The 16,293-nt window shown below is 32.4% G+C and overlaps 1 protein-coding gene across 1 annotated transcript in view; it reads left to right on the top strand.

Annotated features, from left to right (window-relative positions):
- The first annotated feature begins 1,916 nt into the window (after positions 1 to 1,916).
- The window catches only part of LOC148598577 (uncharacterized), an 18,023-nt gene continuing 3,646 nt past the window's right edge, over positions 1,917 to 16,293 (top strand). The window contains exons 1-5 of the mRNA XM_088560238.1: positions 1,917 to 1,952; positions 3,317 to 4,694; positions 4,993 to 5,275; positions 5,505 to 5,657; positions 6,019 to 6,212. Coding sequence (XP_088416364.1) covers positions 3,330 to 4,694; positions 4,993 to 5,275; positions 5,505 to 5,657; positions 6,019 to 6,212 — 1,995 coding nt within the window. The 5' untranslated portion in view covers positions 1,917 to 1,952; positions 3,317 to 3,329. The remainder of the gene's footprint in view (positions 1,953 to 3,316; positions 4,695 to 4,992; positions 5,276 to 5,504; positions 5,658 to 6,018; positions 6,213 to 16,293) is intronic.

The raw sequence follows: 16,293 nt of genomic DNA, 5'->3' as shown, positions 1-16,293 counted from the left end.
GTTTTTGCTGTCTATATTCCTTGGACTATATTCTTTTGATAACAACTCGGATCATTCATGGTTCCCTTGGTTACTCATGAATAAATATGTTTGCATCACCCAGCCACAAACGATTATTTTAGGTGAATCAACACGGCCAATTAGATTTGTATAAGAAATCAAAAAATCATTAAACAAAAAAATGTTCAAAGAGAACTCTGGTCTCATATGATATAAAATTCCTAAAACATCTTCCATGTTACCGGTGTAAAATTATTTTATATTTTGACAGACTACCTAACTTTAAGTTTAAATGGATATTAAGTACGATATAATTTGTTAATTTAATTAATTTAAAAATTAAATAATATTGTTTTATCTATGTTTAATAACATGGGTGTTATATGCTTGAATTTCGAGTATTTGGTTATAATTTCTGACCGCATTTTACCTTAATATGAAAGACTATTACGCTGTGATTAAAAAGCAAATTAATATATTCTGACAATTTTCATTTAATGTGTTTATCCTTCAATTAGTTTGTTGAAGTGTAAAAAATGTGCACCAGTTTCGAATTTTGGGTGTCTACACATTTTTATTTTTGTTGTTTACTCTCTTTATAGGTCTATATAATGACATGTATAATTCTTCATTCAAAGCTGTCTATTCTTAGAATATAATCCACATTGAAAAACAAACAGTCTCTATTGTATTTTAGTGTCATTTACAAAGTTATCTTCCTTAATTTTGTATTCTACAGTGCATTCAATATAATCTTTACCTCTTAAGAACAAGGGTTATATGAAAAGTTGCATGCTAATTTATGTTTACTACAAAATTTTAAACAACAGGGGCGGATTTAGGCAAGGGCGTGGCGGGCGTGCGCCCCCTAAAATTTGCAAAGCATGGGTTGTCAGGGGTAGATTAAAGCGGTTTTAAATTGAAACTGTAATTTCTCGCAAAACTGTAATTTCCCACAAAAAGATATCTACATTGCACCCACTCTCAGAATATTTTTAAAAAATTACCTCAAAAACTTTTTTCGCCTCGCTCCGCTCTGCAAAACTTAACATTGCGCCCCCCCTCCCCCTAATCTAAATCCTGGATCGTCCCGTGAACAAAATGTCAAAAATATAAAATATGTAGGATTTCCAATCATAAATCACATTTTTTTCATGATTCTTATATCGAGTGCTACCTAACATTACAATGTAAACAACTTGGTTTTTCACTTTAGTACGAGGATTGCTTTGACGACGTTTGTCGACATGGGCGGATACAGACGGGAGCGTGGCGGGCGTGCGCCCCCCTAAAATTTGCAAATTGTGCAAATCGGTTGCCAGGGGTAATTTAGACGGTTTTAGGTTGAAACATTAATTTCTCGCTAATTTTACTATAAAAGATATCTACATTTCACCCACTCTAGAAGAATTTTTCAAATATTTCACATAAAAAATTACCTCGAAATTTTAACTGTACGCCCCCTCCTAATATAACATCCTGGATCTGCCCCAGGTCGAACAAGGAGATAACTGGTCATGACCAGTTAAAATTATTTGTATATGTATGTATGTAATTATACGGTAAATACCTACCTTTTTGGTAATCTGAATAAGAATATGTTTAATTAATCGCTTTCCAATATTTCGTGGATGAACGTTTTCTTTGTGATCACTGCCTTGTGTTACACAATTGTGTGATTAATTAGTAAAGAAAATAACAAATTACTTAATTGTGTTGGCGAGACGAGCCTTATTTGAAATTTATAATAAATATATGTTAAGAAAAAAACTGCAGATTTGTAAGTAGTTTCCCATGATGATTTGTCATAATCTATATTTAAATAGTCAGATTTTAAATTTAGATATGACTTGGAAGAATCGTGAATAATCCGGAAATAAATTATCAATAAATATAAACACAACACACACGCGTATATGGATATGTCCAGAAATCACGAGAAGTGGTTAATGGTAAGATATTTTTTTTATATTTCAAATTTTTATCGGCTTAACGTTTAAGTTTCTGATACATACCACATTTTATTATCTTCATTTCAATATCATGTATATTCAAAGTATGATTCTGCTACATTAAACGAATTAAAATAATCTGACAATTAATTTCACGAAAGACAAAAAGCTAATTGATATTGATTGTCAAATTTCAGGGAATAAATAAGGTATATAACTATAACTTAAAAGAAGCATCATTTCATCTTAATTAATCAGGTTATTACAAATCATGTAAAACACATTTATGATAATGAACAATAGAAATCATTATTGGTTGTTTTCTGTTCTTTGATAATTATTTTTAACGACTAACTAGTTTGTAAATTGAAGTGGCGGATCCAAAAAAAATTCAAAAAGGGGGTTCCATGCCACTTTCTTGTCCATATTTTGCAAAACAAATTAAAAAAAAAAGAAAAACGACAAGAAGGGTGTTACGACTCTCGAACCCTCTCTAGATCCCCCATTGTAAATGAGAGTTATAGAATATTTCAAACGTTTTAGATAAAATGAACAATGAAACTAGGAAAGATAGCATTATTAAACGAATAAATAATTTACTGAACTTGAATCATATTTAAAAATAACCATTACCTATACGATATTACGCACATACTTTCTTGTCCCATGCATTCGTGAAATGGAAATGGGGTAAAAATAGTGTGCCTTTGTTTATGAAAGAAAACACCCATAAGATTGGATTTGCAATATTTTTATATGCTGTTTATGAATTTAAAATTTTCTAAACAGTTGTATGAATCTGTATATTGATTACGCAATATTTTTACACGGGCACACGAAGATACTTTTGCATCGTCGAGTAAAAACCGCGATATCATGTGACTGACAAAATTTTATTACTTTCTTGCTCCCATGAAACTATTATCTCTCGAAATATTGGCAAAAATACTGAAGCATCAATATTTGGACAATTCAATTACGTCAAAATCGAAGTACTGTGATAATAGAAAACAAGGATGATCTACATAGACAATGTAGGGAACTGGAATAAATAACATATAAAAATTGAAGGCAAGAAAAACAAGTAATAACACAAAAATTAAAGCACTAGCTATATGAGCTCCCATAAAATGAAGAGTGACATCAGGAGCTCCGGAAAGTTAAGCATGTCTTATTCCGTCAGCGGCATCCGTCATATTGCAAATTAGTATAATCCGGTGCCAGTCTAACAACAATAATTCAGGTCACAAAGGGATCTATATAAACAATTCACACGTGGGTTGGTTCATTTAATTTAACAAAGTGATAATGATCTAACCAATTTAGTGTTCAGCAAATTATTTTTCTTATGTGTTTCTTAATAGTTTCCCTGACAAAATGAAGTATAAAAAGGACAAGTTGTCATCAACATTCCCACCACCTTTTTCTTCGACGATAAGAAGTTATGAAAGATCTTTAAGTGAGGAGGTACGATTGCACAAAGATGCCGACTCGTCAACCTATGAGTCGTTGAAGCCAAATGCTGACGATTCTGAACAATTGCATAATTCAAATAACAATTGGACAGGAGATTTAGAATGTGTGAAAAGGGATCTTTGCCAGTTATTAAATCTTTTAAACATCTCAAGTCCTGAAGAACTCCGAATGCGAAATGAGAAATTAAAAACCACACTTGCACTGAAAAAATTCAAAAAAGAAATAGACGAAGTTGTAAAAGATATTGAAACAAAAGTACACGAACAATTCTACCCGGGATTGGACAAAAGAGATAGCGAAGAACGACTTGTACCATCATTGTTCACAAATACAATTAAGGCTGAAAATTTGACCATTCGCAAATTGTGTGAATTAAGAAGTGTTCCAGACACCATTGCAATAGTTTACTCAAAGTTTGAGTTATTGTTGTATAGATTATCATCATTGAGTGACTTTTCTCCAGGTGTAAACATAAGTTTATGTCAATTAGCAAGTGCTGGTTTCTACAAACCTGACATTGGTGAAGGGAAAACTACTAAATGCTATTCGTGTGGTGTTGTGTATGACAAGTGGAAATCTGGTGACGACCCGATGGCGATACACAAGATGTTGAATTCAACATGCTCGGTAGTGAAAGAAGCAGATGCCTCAAAGGTGCAGTCAAGTAACTCAATACCTTATACGGAACCAGCTGGAGTGGGCAATATAGGAAGCGCCTTAACAGCTTGCAACTTGGACATTAATGCAGCTGGCACAAATAACAATTTTCAAACTTCAAGTTTATTGAAGAATGAACCAAGAATTTGTAATGTAAACACCAACAAGCAGAACAGTTCGGAGACGGAATTCACGCACGGTACATCGCATAAAAACAAAAGTAGTATAAGCTCAGAAGAAGACCATCATGGACAGGCAACAGCATCGAGCCAAGCACAACAGCCTTCAGACTTCGAGTCGCTTGGAATTTTTACTGACAAACTCAAGTATCCAAACTACGCTTCCATTCAATCACGAATAAGATCTTACAAAGGATGGCCGTCTTATTTAGATCAGACAGCACAACAGATGTCAGAAGCTGGCTTTCTGTTTGCTGGTTATCATGATTATACCAGATGTTTTTCCTGTGGAGGAGGACTTAGGAACTGGGAGGCTGGGGATGATCCTTGGGTGGAGCATGCAAGGTGGTTTCCGAAATGTTCATATTTACGACAGAATAAAAGTGATACGTTTATTGATGCTGTGCAGAGGAAACACAAAGAAATAATGGTATGTTTATCTACAATAACAAATAATAAGTAGAAAATTCATAAAGGGGTAATGCTTGTTTGACAACAGTACACAAAAGCAATCAACTAGGAATTAAATTTAATGCAAAATTTATTGAGAAACATAAATATTTCAAAATTGTTTTTATTGTGTGTTGACAAAAACAGAAGTGTACATATGTCATGATAAGAATGGTTCATAAACATTTAGATCAGTGGTCTATTGACCATAGAATATTTTAGATATTGTTGCCATTAATTATGTATATGAATTGAATTATTATTTCCGTTTGGTACAGGATAATGAGAAGTCGGTTGCTTCAAACAATGGCAGGACACCTACTAGCCAAAATCAACCAAACGAAAGTTCTCAAAGCAGATCCAGAATAAGTGACAATAATAACCGACTTGATAATTTAACCACTTTGAAGAACAGTTCTTTAAATGTCGCTACCAGGTCAAAGGAAACTGGTAGCAGATATGATATTTTACAGACCGTTGCTGTCAGGAGTGTACTTGAAATGGGATACAAAATTGAGGAAATAATGGGGGCTCTTGAGAAACTCCGTCAACTTGGAAAAGGTAAGTGCTCCCTTGAATTATGGAGTATAATGATATTGGATCTTTATATAACAGTTAATTTGTCTTGTTCTTCTTAGTTAAATATTATTTCATCATTATTTGCAACTTTTAATGTAAAAAAAATATTCAATAAGAGGTAAAATCCTTACAATACTTTTGTAACCCTGTGTATTTACAAGATTCACTTCTGTTTGTTAACATAAGAAAATGATTTTTTTTTCATTTTTAGACGAAAGCAGAATTACCGCTACAGACATTATGCGGATTCTTTTGGGCGATGATTTAGAGGTTGAGTCAAATTCTGAAACCTTAGGGGCATCGGCAAACCCCACATCTGTTGCCGAGAGTTCGAATCAAATTGAAGTTGTGCCTAATTTAGATAGTAAGTTTTATGCAGACGAACAGTATGACATAAAGGTTATTCAAGCATTGATTTCAAACAGAATTATATATTTGTTCAAAGAAACAGAGATTAAATATGTAACAAAAAAACGGCAAGGCAAAAACCATAGAACAATCCAATTTGAGCAATTTGTTTTTTTTCGAAAAGGCTTAAAGCAAGAGAAAAATTAAAATTCAGGATATACATGTAGTTTTCATTTTCAAGACTAAAAAATAGAAAAAAAAGAACATTCAGTAGGTTAAAAGAAGGTAAGAAAGGTTTGCAGAATTCTTCATACTATATAAAACAAATTTTCCATAATTAAATATCATCATAAAACATGGTATGTCCTTCTTTGCAGACACCAAACTGCTACTGGAGGAAAACAAGCAGCTTAAAGATCAAAGACTATGCAAAGTATGTTTGGATTTTGACGCCACTATAGCCTTCCTTCCATGTGGACACATTGTGTGCTGTATAGATTGTGCCCCTGCTATGCGAAAATGTCCAATGTGTCGAACGTATGTTAAAGGCACTATAAAAACATACCTTGCGTAAATTAATTGCTAACAAAATGTGCAATGTCTTGCTTTTTGTTAAGTTTCATAGTCATATTTTTACCGTTTTTTATCTTTATACGTATACTAAGTCCAGTGGAGATCTTTATTTTGTAAATTGTAAATGTTATTATTTTTTTTTCATTTGTTTTATTTTATTTTATTTTATTTTTTGTTAACCTGCGTCACCAACGGTGACAACACTGTAGTTGTTTTAACTTAGTTGGTGTTTATATACATTTTTAAGATACTCATGTGCTTTATAATTAATATTTAGAAATTTTTGACGATGATGCACGTCCATATATTTATGATTTTGTTGAATATTCATACTTTAAATTTATATTTTTTTTTCATTTGATGAAACCAATATTGTAATTCAAACTATAGTTGCTAAATTTTATCCTTATTTTGTTGTTGGTTATTATTATTTAGTAACATATTTACGTACATTATTGTTTTTACTCCTGCCAATGCAATGCCAAAACAATGTGTGTATTTGAGTTTGTATATTTTAAAGTGGGCAATTATGTATGTTTGTTTGTTTGTTTGTATGTTTGTTGTTGTTCTTTTTGTTTAAAAGTGTAATTGTTGTATTTGAAAATTTGAAATTGTAACAAAAAATTAACTTTTCTATTTTTGTTATTTACCAATGTGGCAATATTACTCATGATAGTAAGTGTTATTTACGCCTTTATAACGTTTTATATATTTTATATGTTCACTAAATTAGCTTGTCAACAGTTGAACATGGAAATGTTTTTGTTTTCAATGAGGTTATGCAATTAAAGATTCAATTACTATTTCATTGTCAATACATCTTTGTTTTTCTGCAATTTTACATAATTACAATGCATGAGCCTTGACAAACATTTAATGAAACACACTCACAAGCAAACGTAAAAAAAGATAATGACATAAAGAAGGATAGATCCGAAAAGCGAAACAGTAGAAATATTCTACTATTCGGCAACACTCGGTCAATTCCGTTGTATCAAAATCCTTACATTGAATGAAGTGTTTGATCAAAGTATTTTCCTTTACAAACATGTCAATACGTATATACAAATCGAGAATTTTATATAGTAATACATGCTTGCTTGCTAATTTCGATGATATGGTCCGATAAAGCGACCTTGATATATCTTTGTATTTGATCGGAAGAAATATTATCATTTTCGGATAAGAACCGAAATGTACCGAAATTGACTGTGATCTTAATATTGCATTGTTGTCAAGGGGGAATGCCGATCAGTTCAGAATGCATTTAACTTCATATTTTAACTGTCAAGTTGATATTAAATAGATGAGTTTAATGTGAACTTAAATTAAAGTTCTGCTAAAGTCAATATGTAGGACATTAATTGTCAAGATAATTTTAGTCAAGATGTTAAGTATGCAATTATTACATTCCTGAAACTTTGCTTAATTCTTCTTTATACAGTATTCTACATATATGCATGTTGCCTTCCTCCAAAAAAACATGTTACTACAGCCATATTTTGCTAAAATCAGAAGTTTAAAGATCAAATTTTAAAATAAATGTACAGATTTGCAAGAACAGATTTTTTGTTCGGAAAGGAAATTTGCTTTTGCCTAAATATTTAGTACAATGCAACCTATCAATAATTTGTGATAAATTACTAAAACAGGTGCAACGGCAGGGTAAGCATCCTCTGCTTTTCTAGAAACACCCGCCGAGTTAACTCATAAAAGGTCAAGTGCAGGAAAGGCAAATGAGTAAGTAAAACTATGACACGTTGAACAAATCAGTTTTCATGGCGCTGGCACAAATGGTCACGCTGTAACGATCCACGTGTTCATGATGACGATCATCAAACGTCTGTAGTGATGACTTCAATCTTATAGCAACATAACCCTGTTCGCGAAGCCTAATTGTAAGCAGTCTAGTGCGATATAACAAGTTTACGTATTTACGGCAAGCTATAGCATATGAGTTGCGATGAAAACACCATACGCGGATGCTTAAGGGAGGTATCTGTTCAAGAAGTGCTTAGATGGCTTTCATTACCATGGCTGTTCCATCTGGTGAGACGTTCGAATTCGATTTTCCAAATAATTTTATGAAGCTGTAATTGGTTTCCATTATACTAATATTTGATGTTGTTCTTAATTTGATGTTCATGTTGTCATTCAAAGTGAAAGTAAATAATGATCATTTAACCAGCAAACAGAAAAATAAACCTCTGAAAAGCAAAACTGATAATTTGACCTACTTAATCCTTTTTACTTAACAATTTAAAACAAAAATGATAGTTTGACCTACATTTCATTTTAATTTATTATTTGAGATACATAGTGTTACTTTTGCGTTCATCATTTCAAAATTTATATCGAACCAAAGACGGGCTAGAAACTTTTACCATAAAAAAGTCAATGCACAAAACAGGTAATACAACAGGGGTGACAATGCAAATCTTAAGTATAATTGTGCAAACCTTGACAGAAATCTGCGAATATCGGACCTTTATGACAGTGGCCACTCGATTCGCATGGCGGACTATTCGGTCCATATATTATATGTTTCATTTTCATCTTATTTTACAAATGTTGACGATTTTCACGTATAATACGATATCGTATCGTTTATAGTAATTTTACAAATAAACAAATATATTTTTATCATCTAAATCACCAAATAATGGAAAGCCTAGATAACACAAGCAAGGATGGACAATGCCATAATTCTCAAAATTAGGCAGTTAATATTAAGAAACAAATCTAGTGGGGAAATATACCATTTACATAAAAGAAATGAATTAAACAGTAGTTATACTATAATATCACATTTCGGAGTGATACGGACGTTTTCACCCCTGAAATTTAAAACGGAAGTTGTAAATATTGAAATTTCAATCGTGGCCGCCATTTAAAAAAACTTAGAGAACTCGACAACGGAAAGGTTTGGAGAACATCTTTCTTGGTGTCCAACAAAAATTAATATTAGTTATAGTTAAAGTAATGTAACAACAAAAAAAAAGATTTGATGACGACAAGCCTCTTAATATTTTAATTGAACTACAGGTCTCTGCCTTTATATGTTTATGGACGACAAATACAAATGACACTGACCAAATTAGCACACAGACAGACAGACGGTAAGTGATACTTTTTCAAGAAATTCCAGCCGAACTAAAAGGTAGCTCTCGAAGTTCAAAGTTACAAAAATAGGAATGCACATCATGTGTTCCCAGATAAATGAATCCTCAGTGAAGTATCAGTAGATCGTAATAAAATAATATAGAAGTCGTACATCCGTTCAACTTTGTATTCAATAAAATTCAGGAAGACTGAACAAATTAGAAAATGTACGTAAGACTTAAGACTTACCCTAAGTACTTACACTCTTAGGCTCTCCTATACTCATTCATTATGGTCAACTTAAAATTTTATTTAGACCATTTATAATTGATCGACAGGTGGCCAGCGGCGCCGATCTTTCCTAGTTTATTTTTTCTCATTAAACTCTATATTACTAATCTCTACTTTATGGAAATTCTTATTTCGATTTTAGGTTTTTGGGGACTTCCACACCATGACTCTTGGTTGTAGGAACGCGCATGGTGACATAAACCAGTTTTCCGTGAAAATCCCCTAAAGCTATTTTGTTCCAAATATGTCCGATTTTCATCTCTATTAGTAGCTACATGCATGTATGATTTATTTGCCCTATCCTTTATTTCATATAGCGAACTCCGTAGTGGTTTGTTTTTGTACTAGGTCCTTCTCTCCCGCTCGCAGACATTTCTCTTTCAATGCGTTTACGACTGCTTTTGTGTGACAAATTTAAGGTTAGTATTTATAGGTGCGTATCCACATATTGAAATTTCAATCGTGGCCGCCATTTCATAAACTTTGTCAAGTCTTTGGCCTTGTCCTCTTTACGACAATTTTTTCAGATCTGCAACATTTGATAGAACATTTACCTGCACTATTTCAGGGTTTTCATGATACGCTCTCCTTTATAAATCGTTTGACCAAAATCTCTTAAACATTCATTATAAGCTGTCTCATTTTAAGTTTTGCCTCAGTTACGTAGCATTCTTTCATAACCGTATGTCCAAGTCACTCTTCCAAATATAACTGAAAAACGCAGAAGACTTATACCTAGTTATTATCTGAAATCGCATAACACCTTTAATTTTTCTTAATTAATGTCAGGATACATAATAAAGCTGTGTCTTGTAAGTAATTTGAATATCTATGGATATCAATACAGGATTATAAAGGATGCTTTTGATGGTCAATTGACACCTTTAGATAGATATACAAATAAATTGACGTCACATGACTTAGATATTCAGCTGAATAATCAAATAGCTCTTTTGATACTATTCATTCATTCATATCTTTATTTCATCATAAATTAATTTGAGATAAATACTGTAATCTTATTGGTTAAAATAATTTTGTTATATCTCAATGGATACAAAAATAATGACACGCCCATATTCAGTTAAATTCAGAGCTACTTTTCTCATGTTTAAAGATAAAAATATGTTTTAAAATTAATTTATGAAAATTGGCTATGATAACAATTTTGTCTATTGAAAAATAACATAAATTTTCCATGTGCATATTTTGTTTATTGCACTTCGCGCAATAAACAATATGCACATGGAAAATGTATGTTATTTTTCAATAGACAAAATTATTATTATTGCCAATTCGTAATTAACAGAGATTCAATGAACAATATTATTGGCCACATTATAATACATGTATATTTGAACAATATTATGAATAGAATGGTATTAACCATGTATAGACCTACATATACAAGTCACATCATAATTTCAGAGGCACATATGTCTCCTCTACTATCTTAGAGTGTATCAGCTCATCTTAACGCGTTTGAATATTGGGCAGTACAATGAACAATGTGCACATGGTACATTTTATCAACTCGTCACTATCCAGGATTGTATTTAGAACCCTTCCGAGCAAAATTTGATATTTTGTCTCATCATCATAACTATCAAGCTATTATGAACTACTACAGAGGATAATTCTCAATTACAATATCCCACCAGACATTTTGTAGAAGCCAAGTCGGTGGATCATTCAAGCTTGCATGGATATAAATAACTTGGAACGGTATGTTGCAGTAAGTACCTGTACCGCTAGATGAAAACGGAATTTACGCCCAAATTTGGTAATAATATAAGATCTCTTAATTTCTGTAAACGTTTTTGAATTATTCCAGAAAAAGGGCTAATTGAATTATGTGGTGAATGTTTCGAAATCTCGAAAAGTCATAGTCATTGTTTATATGATCGTTCCAATCAGATGTTACTTCTCATCTATCACACGATTAACTACCGATTTCCATACAGGTTAAGAAGGAAAGTCGCCATCCAGGATGTGGTCTAAAAGGTATCCAAGTAGACCATACATACCAAGAATATCATATTTTTTACATGAGAGAATGAATATAATCAGAGCCCTAATGACCAACTTCAAAATACATTTGCTGATAAGACGACGAAGCTTGTTGAGCACAGAGAAAAAATTGTTGATGGTATTATATTTAGGGCTAAAGCTAATAGTTATGAAAATAGTGGAAAGTGTTCTAAATATTTTTCAGTCTTGAAAAAAGGAAACTTTATTTCTAAAACTGTTTGTGAAATAATTATGATCATGGAAATCATCTGTCTACTGCTGATGAGATTTTAAATGGACAACTGCTTTTACAAAAACGTATATTCTTCAAGGTCGAAATAGGACAATTCTTATGACAACTCTTTGTTCTATCACAGCGTTAAACTTACACAGCCTATGAGTGAATCTTGTGAGGGAAACATGACTTTCGATGAGCGTAGTAAAGTATTAAAGAACATGTCAAATGGGTAGAGGTTCTGAAGTATTTACTTCTGAATTCTATATTCTTTTCTGGCAAAATATTGGCGTACTTATTTATCGCTCTCTAAAGTATGGCTATGAAGTGAATAGTTTCTCAGAATTTCAATACCAGTGTGTAATCACTTGGATACCTATGGAAGTGAAAAACAGGAGAAACATAGGTTACTGGCGACCCATCGGTCTTCTTAATATAGATATGAAAATAGTTTCCTCAATACATACAAATAGACTTAAAAATGTACTAACCCACATAATTAGTGATACACAAAAAAGCTTCATGAAAGACCGATTGATTGGAGAAAATACCAGGTTACTTTATGATCTTATGCATCATCGAGAAGAAAATGATGTGAGAAGGTTGCGTTTCCTAATTAACTTCGAAAAAAACTTTTGACTCCATTGAATGGAACTTCATCATTAAAGCTCTAGAAAGTTTCAATTTTGGACCTCCTGTTTGTCGTTGATTTACGTCATTCTATATAAACTCAAGAAGTTGTGTAGTCTACAATGGGCATTTATCTATTTTTCTATTTGGAGAGAGGCTGTCATGAAGGGGATCACCTGTCACGTTATCCTTTTTATCATTGGAGAAGAATTTTTATCAATTAAGATTAATCCGGTAGTAGTATTATATTTGAAGCTTTTCATAAAGATTCAGGCTTAACAATTAATAATTCAAAAACAAGAGCAGTTTGCATGGGAAGTAAAGAATACTCTGATCATATTTTATGTAAAGATTACAATCGTAATGGGAAAAGCACAGATTTTACATTTCTTTGCAGAAAGTTTTAATTATGTCTTGGGAATATGGTAGAGCTACACTTTAAAAAAAAGTTACATGATATTTCAAAATTATTGAAAAGTTGGCAGCATCGTTAACTATCTCTTTTAGGAAAGGGCACAGTTGTGAAATCGTAAGCTTTACCAAAAATTGTACATATGCTTACATCTTTTCCGAACCAAAACGTTTCCATGATGAATGATATTAATCGACTTTTTTACAGTTTCATATAGGATGGAAAGACAGAAATGATTAAGAGAAACACTATGATTTGAAAATTTTGTGATGGTGGTTTTAATATGATTCACACTGAGTCTTTTAGTACATATTTAAAACTTAGTTGGGTTGAAAGAAATACAAACTGTTGCTAAGGGATTTGGCAAGATGTTGTAGACAGACAATTTAAGAGGTTAGGAGGTTTCAGAATTTTTCAAGTTTAAAGAGAAAAGTTGCTTGAAATTATGAATTTGTTCAAAAACTCTTTTTGGAGGGTGTCTTAAAAGGTTTACATATTGTAGAACCCGATATGGATATGAAAAGTCATAACATACTGAGTTTAGACATTTTGAATTGTGCACCAATACATGACATTTCTTTTTTTATTGATTTAATATTTTTTATCTATAGTTTTGATAAAACAAGCCAAATTGTTAATACTAAGAACTTCTTTTCCAGTTTAATGTCTAGCATTCCTTATTTTTTTGAAAAATATTATTTAAGAGAAGAATTGAGGAAGATGACTACAAATGAGCTTGAAAACATTGTTACATGAAAACTGATTTATTCAACGGGTCATAGTTTTCCTTTTCTCGTTTGTCTACCCCGGACTTTACTTTTTATGAGCAACTTGGAGGGTGTTTCTAGAAAAGCAGAGGACGCTTACCTTATCGGTGCACCTGCTCCATGCTCCAGTTTTTAGTGGAGTCCGAGTTGCTCATTTGCTTTTGTTACTTTGTATGTATGATTTTAGTTACTTTATGTTCTTTGTTGTGTATGTCTGTTTTCCATGTCTGGTCTTTGTCCCTTTGTCTATGACCCGTTGAATAAATCAGTTTTCATGGTGCAGATGGATACACCATAACGATCCACGAGTTCATGATGACGACCATAAAACTTTGTAGCGATGACTTCAATCTTGTAGCAACATAACCCTGTTCCAGAAGCCTATTTGTTAGAGTTCTAGCGCGATACAAAATGTCTGCGTAGTTTCCGCCAGCTCTGGCATAACGTATGAGTTGTGATATGAACACTCCATACGCAGGAGCCGAAGGGATGTTGCCACAGATGAAAGGAAAGTTGACAATTCTGAATGAAAAATCATCACGTTTGTCGTAAAGTTTGGTCAATAGTTTTTCTTTACCGTCGATTTCTAAGTGTAGGTCAAGATATGAGGCTGACTTCACAGTGTCTGTAGTATCCTTTATCTCAAGTTCTTTTATGTAGATTCGATGTATCAAATCCCCGAAATTAGTATTGTTTAAAGATAATACGTCATCTATATAGCGGAATCTGAGATTGAAGGATCTAGCCAAACAATATTCTTTCGTTCTGATCAGATCAGCTATAAAGTCAGCCTCATAAGAGTGAAGGCCTTACCATAGTTAACAGAAATGTACTTTGGAAGGTACTAAGACATTGTAGAATCCCTATCAGATAGTATAGATTATCCAAGGACTCTACAAAAACACTAAATGCCAAGTCATCCACAATTCAACACTCTCACCATCCTTCAATGAACATACAAGAAATACGCCAAGGTTGTATCCTGATCTGCTTCCCTGTAAAAGTCCCAGGCTTTCTCGTGCTATCGCAGGGGAACCTTTCCGGCCTGCACAAGTCTCAGACTTTCTCGCGCTATCATAGGAGAAGTTAATTCTGGCCTGCACGAGTCCCAAACATTCTCGTGCTCTGTTATGGTTTAGAAAAAGGAAACAGATCCTAACCAATTCCTGGCTACAGACAAAGCCATGTCTTGTTTAGGCCATGTAAAGTTCATGCAACTCTCACCAAAATATGGGGTGATTGGGAGGATTATATTTTTCATTTTTTACTCCTTACCAGATATTTGCTGGCCGTTTTATCTTCTTGGTGTATAGACATGTTCTAAATCCATAGCCACATCAGTTTCAGAGAAGAAACATTATTTTGGTCACCAAGAATTAAAAAATTTGTATACTACATGTATAGTGCCTAAATAAAATGAAACTAAAGTAAAAAAAAAACCCTGATTTTGAAATTCACGTCCCACTTTTTTTTTTTTAACAAATTGTCATGTTTTAGGAGTTGGATGGGATGTAAATCTATTAATTAATTTCGTCTGGTCTTTACAGGAATAAAATATCTTATGATTATCTGGAGTCTTTACTTTCATATGTCCTCTCTTGATATTTATATAATTCATATAATATTTTCAATTTATTGTTTATCGTAAATTCTGACTGACAAAAAAAACCTGCCATACTACTGAAAAAAATTATAATTCATTGGCTATTGAAAAAAAATTAAATGATTTTACGACGAGCAGAAAAATATTATTTAGCAACATTGAAAATCCCAGCCCCTCCCCCAGTATTAAAATGGTCGGTGCCTTAGTAGTATACAGAAATGGAAAAAAAAAAGATTATTTTGAGTTCCATAAACGGGACAGTCGGGTAGTTCCGATCGCTCGATCCTCATAAAAGCGATAGCTATCGCACAACTATGTAGAGTAATTTCATTTAATTATGAAATATATGTGCTATATATATCTGTGACGTCATGAATATGAATATAACTATCAACAAAATCTATTTAACATTGTTGATAGTGTATGTACAGCGAGATGGTATTAGTTTTACGTTTTTAAAATCTTTTTTTTATCATTATTATTATTATTATTTAAGGTTAGAATTAAAAGGAGGCAGAGACGATAGGATAATGTACGCTTCTTCATTTTAATTCATATGTAGAGTAGGTATATATACGTACTCCACGTGTTATTTGTTTACTTTCGTTTCTTGGGAATTTCTATGTTTTTGAAAATGTACAATAAATATATTTAACCAGTGGGTCTTTTTATGACTTGGGGGTACAAAATTACCTTGCAGCTGGTATAAATTATCATCAGTTTGTCAAGAAAGAATTTTCTTTAACGAGAACTATAATCAACAAACTGCTGACTAAGCGTTAGTGAATGTTTTACCTAAAAATAGCAATGTTGTACAATAAATAACACGAGACGTAAAACGGGATGAAGCGTTTCACCTACCATGCGACAATTAGTATGACCACAAAGATAATTATAATGAACAAATTAATGTATGAAAATATAAAAACGATTTTGTATCATACGCCTATATATATATATTCGTCAAACTATCACGTTGATGTATACAACAATGTCAATGATAATTGTTATAATAATAATGATAAAAGT

Source organism: Perna viridis, chromosome 14, assembly GCF_037379345.1.
Source record: "Perna viridis isolate PV_CMFRI_1.1 ecotype Kerala chromosome 14, ASM3737934v1, whole genome shotgun sequence".
Taxonomy (NCBI): Eukaryota; Metazoa; Mollusca; class Bivalvia; order Mytilida; family Mytilidae; genus Perna; species Perna viridis.
Note: the sequence above shows the minus strand (reverse complement) of the source record. Positions and strands in the feature narration are given on the sequence as shown.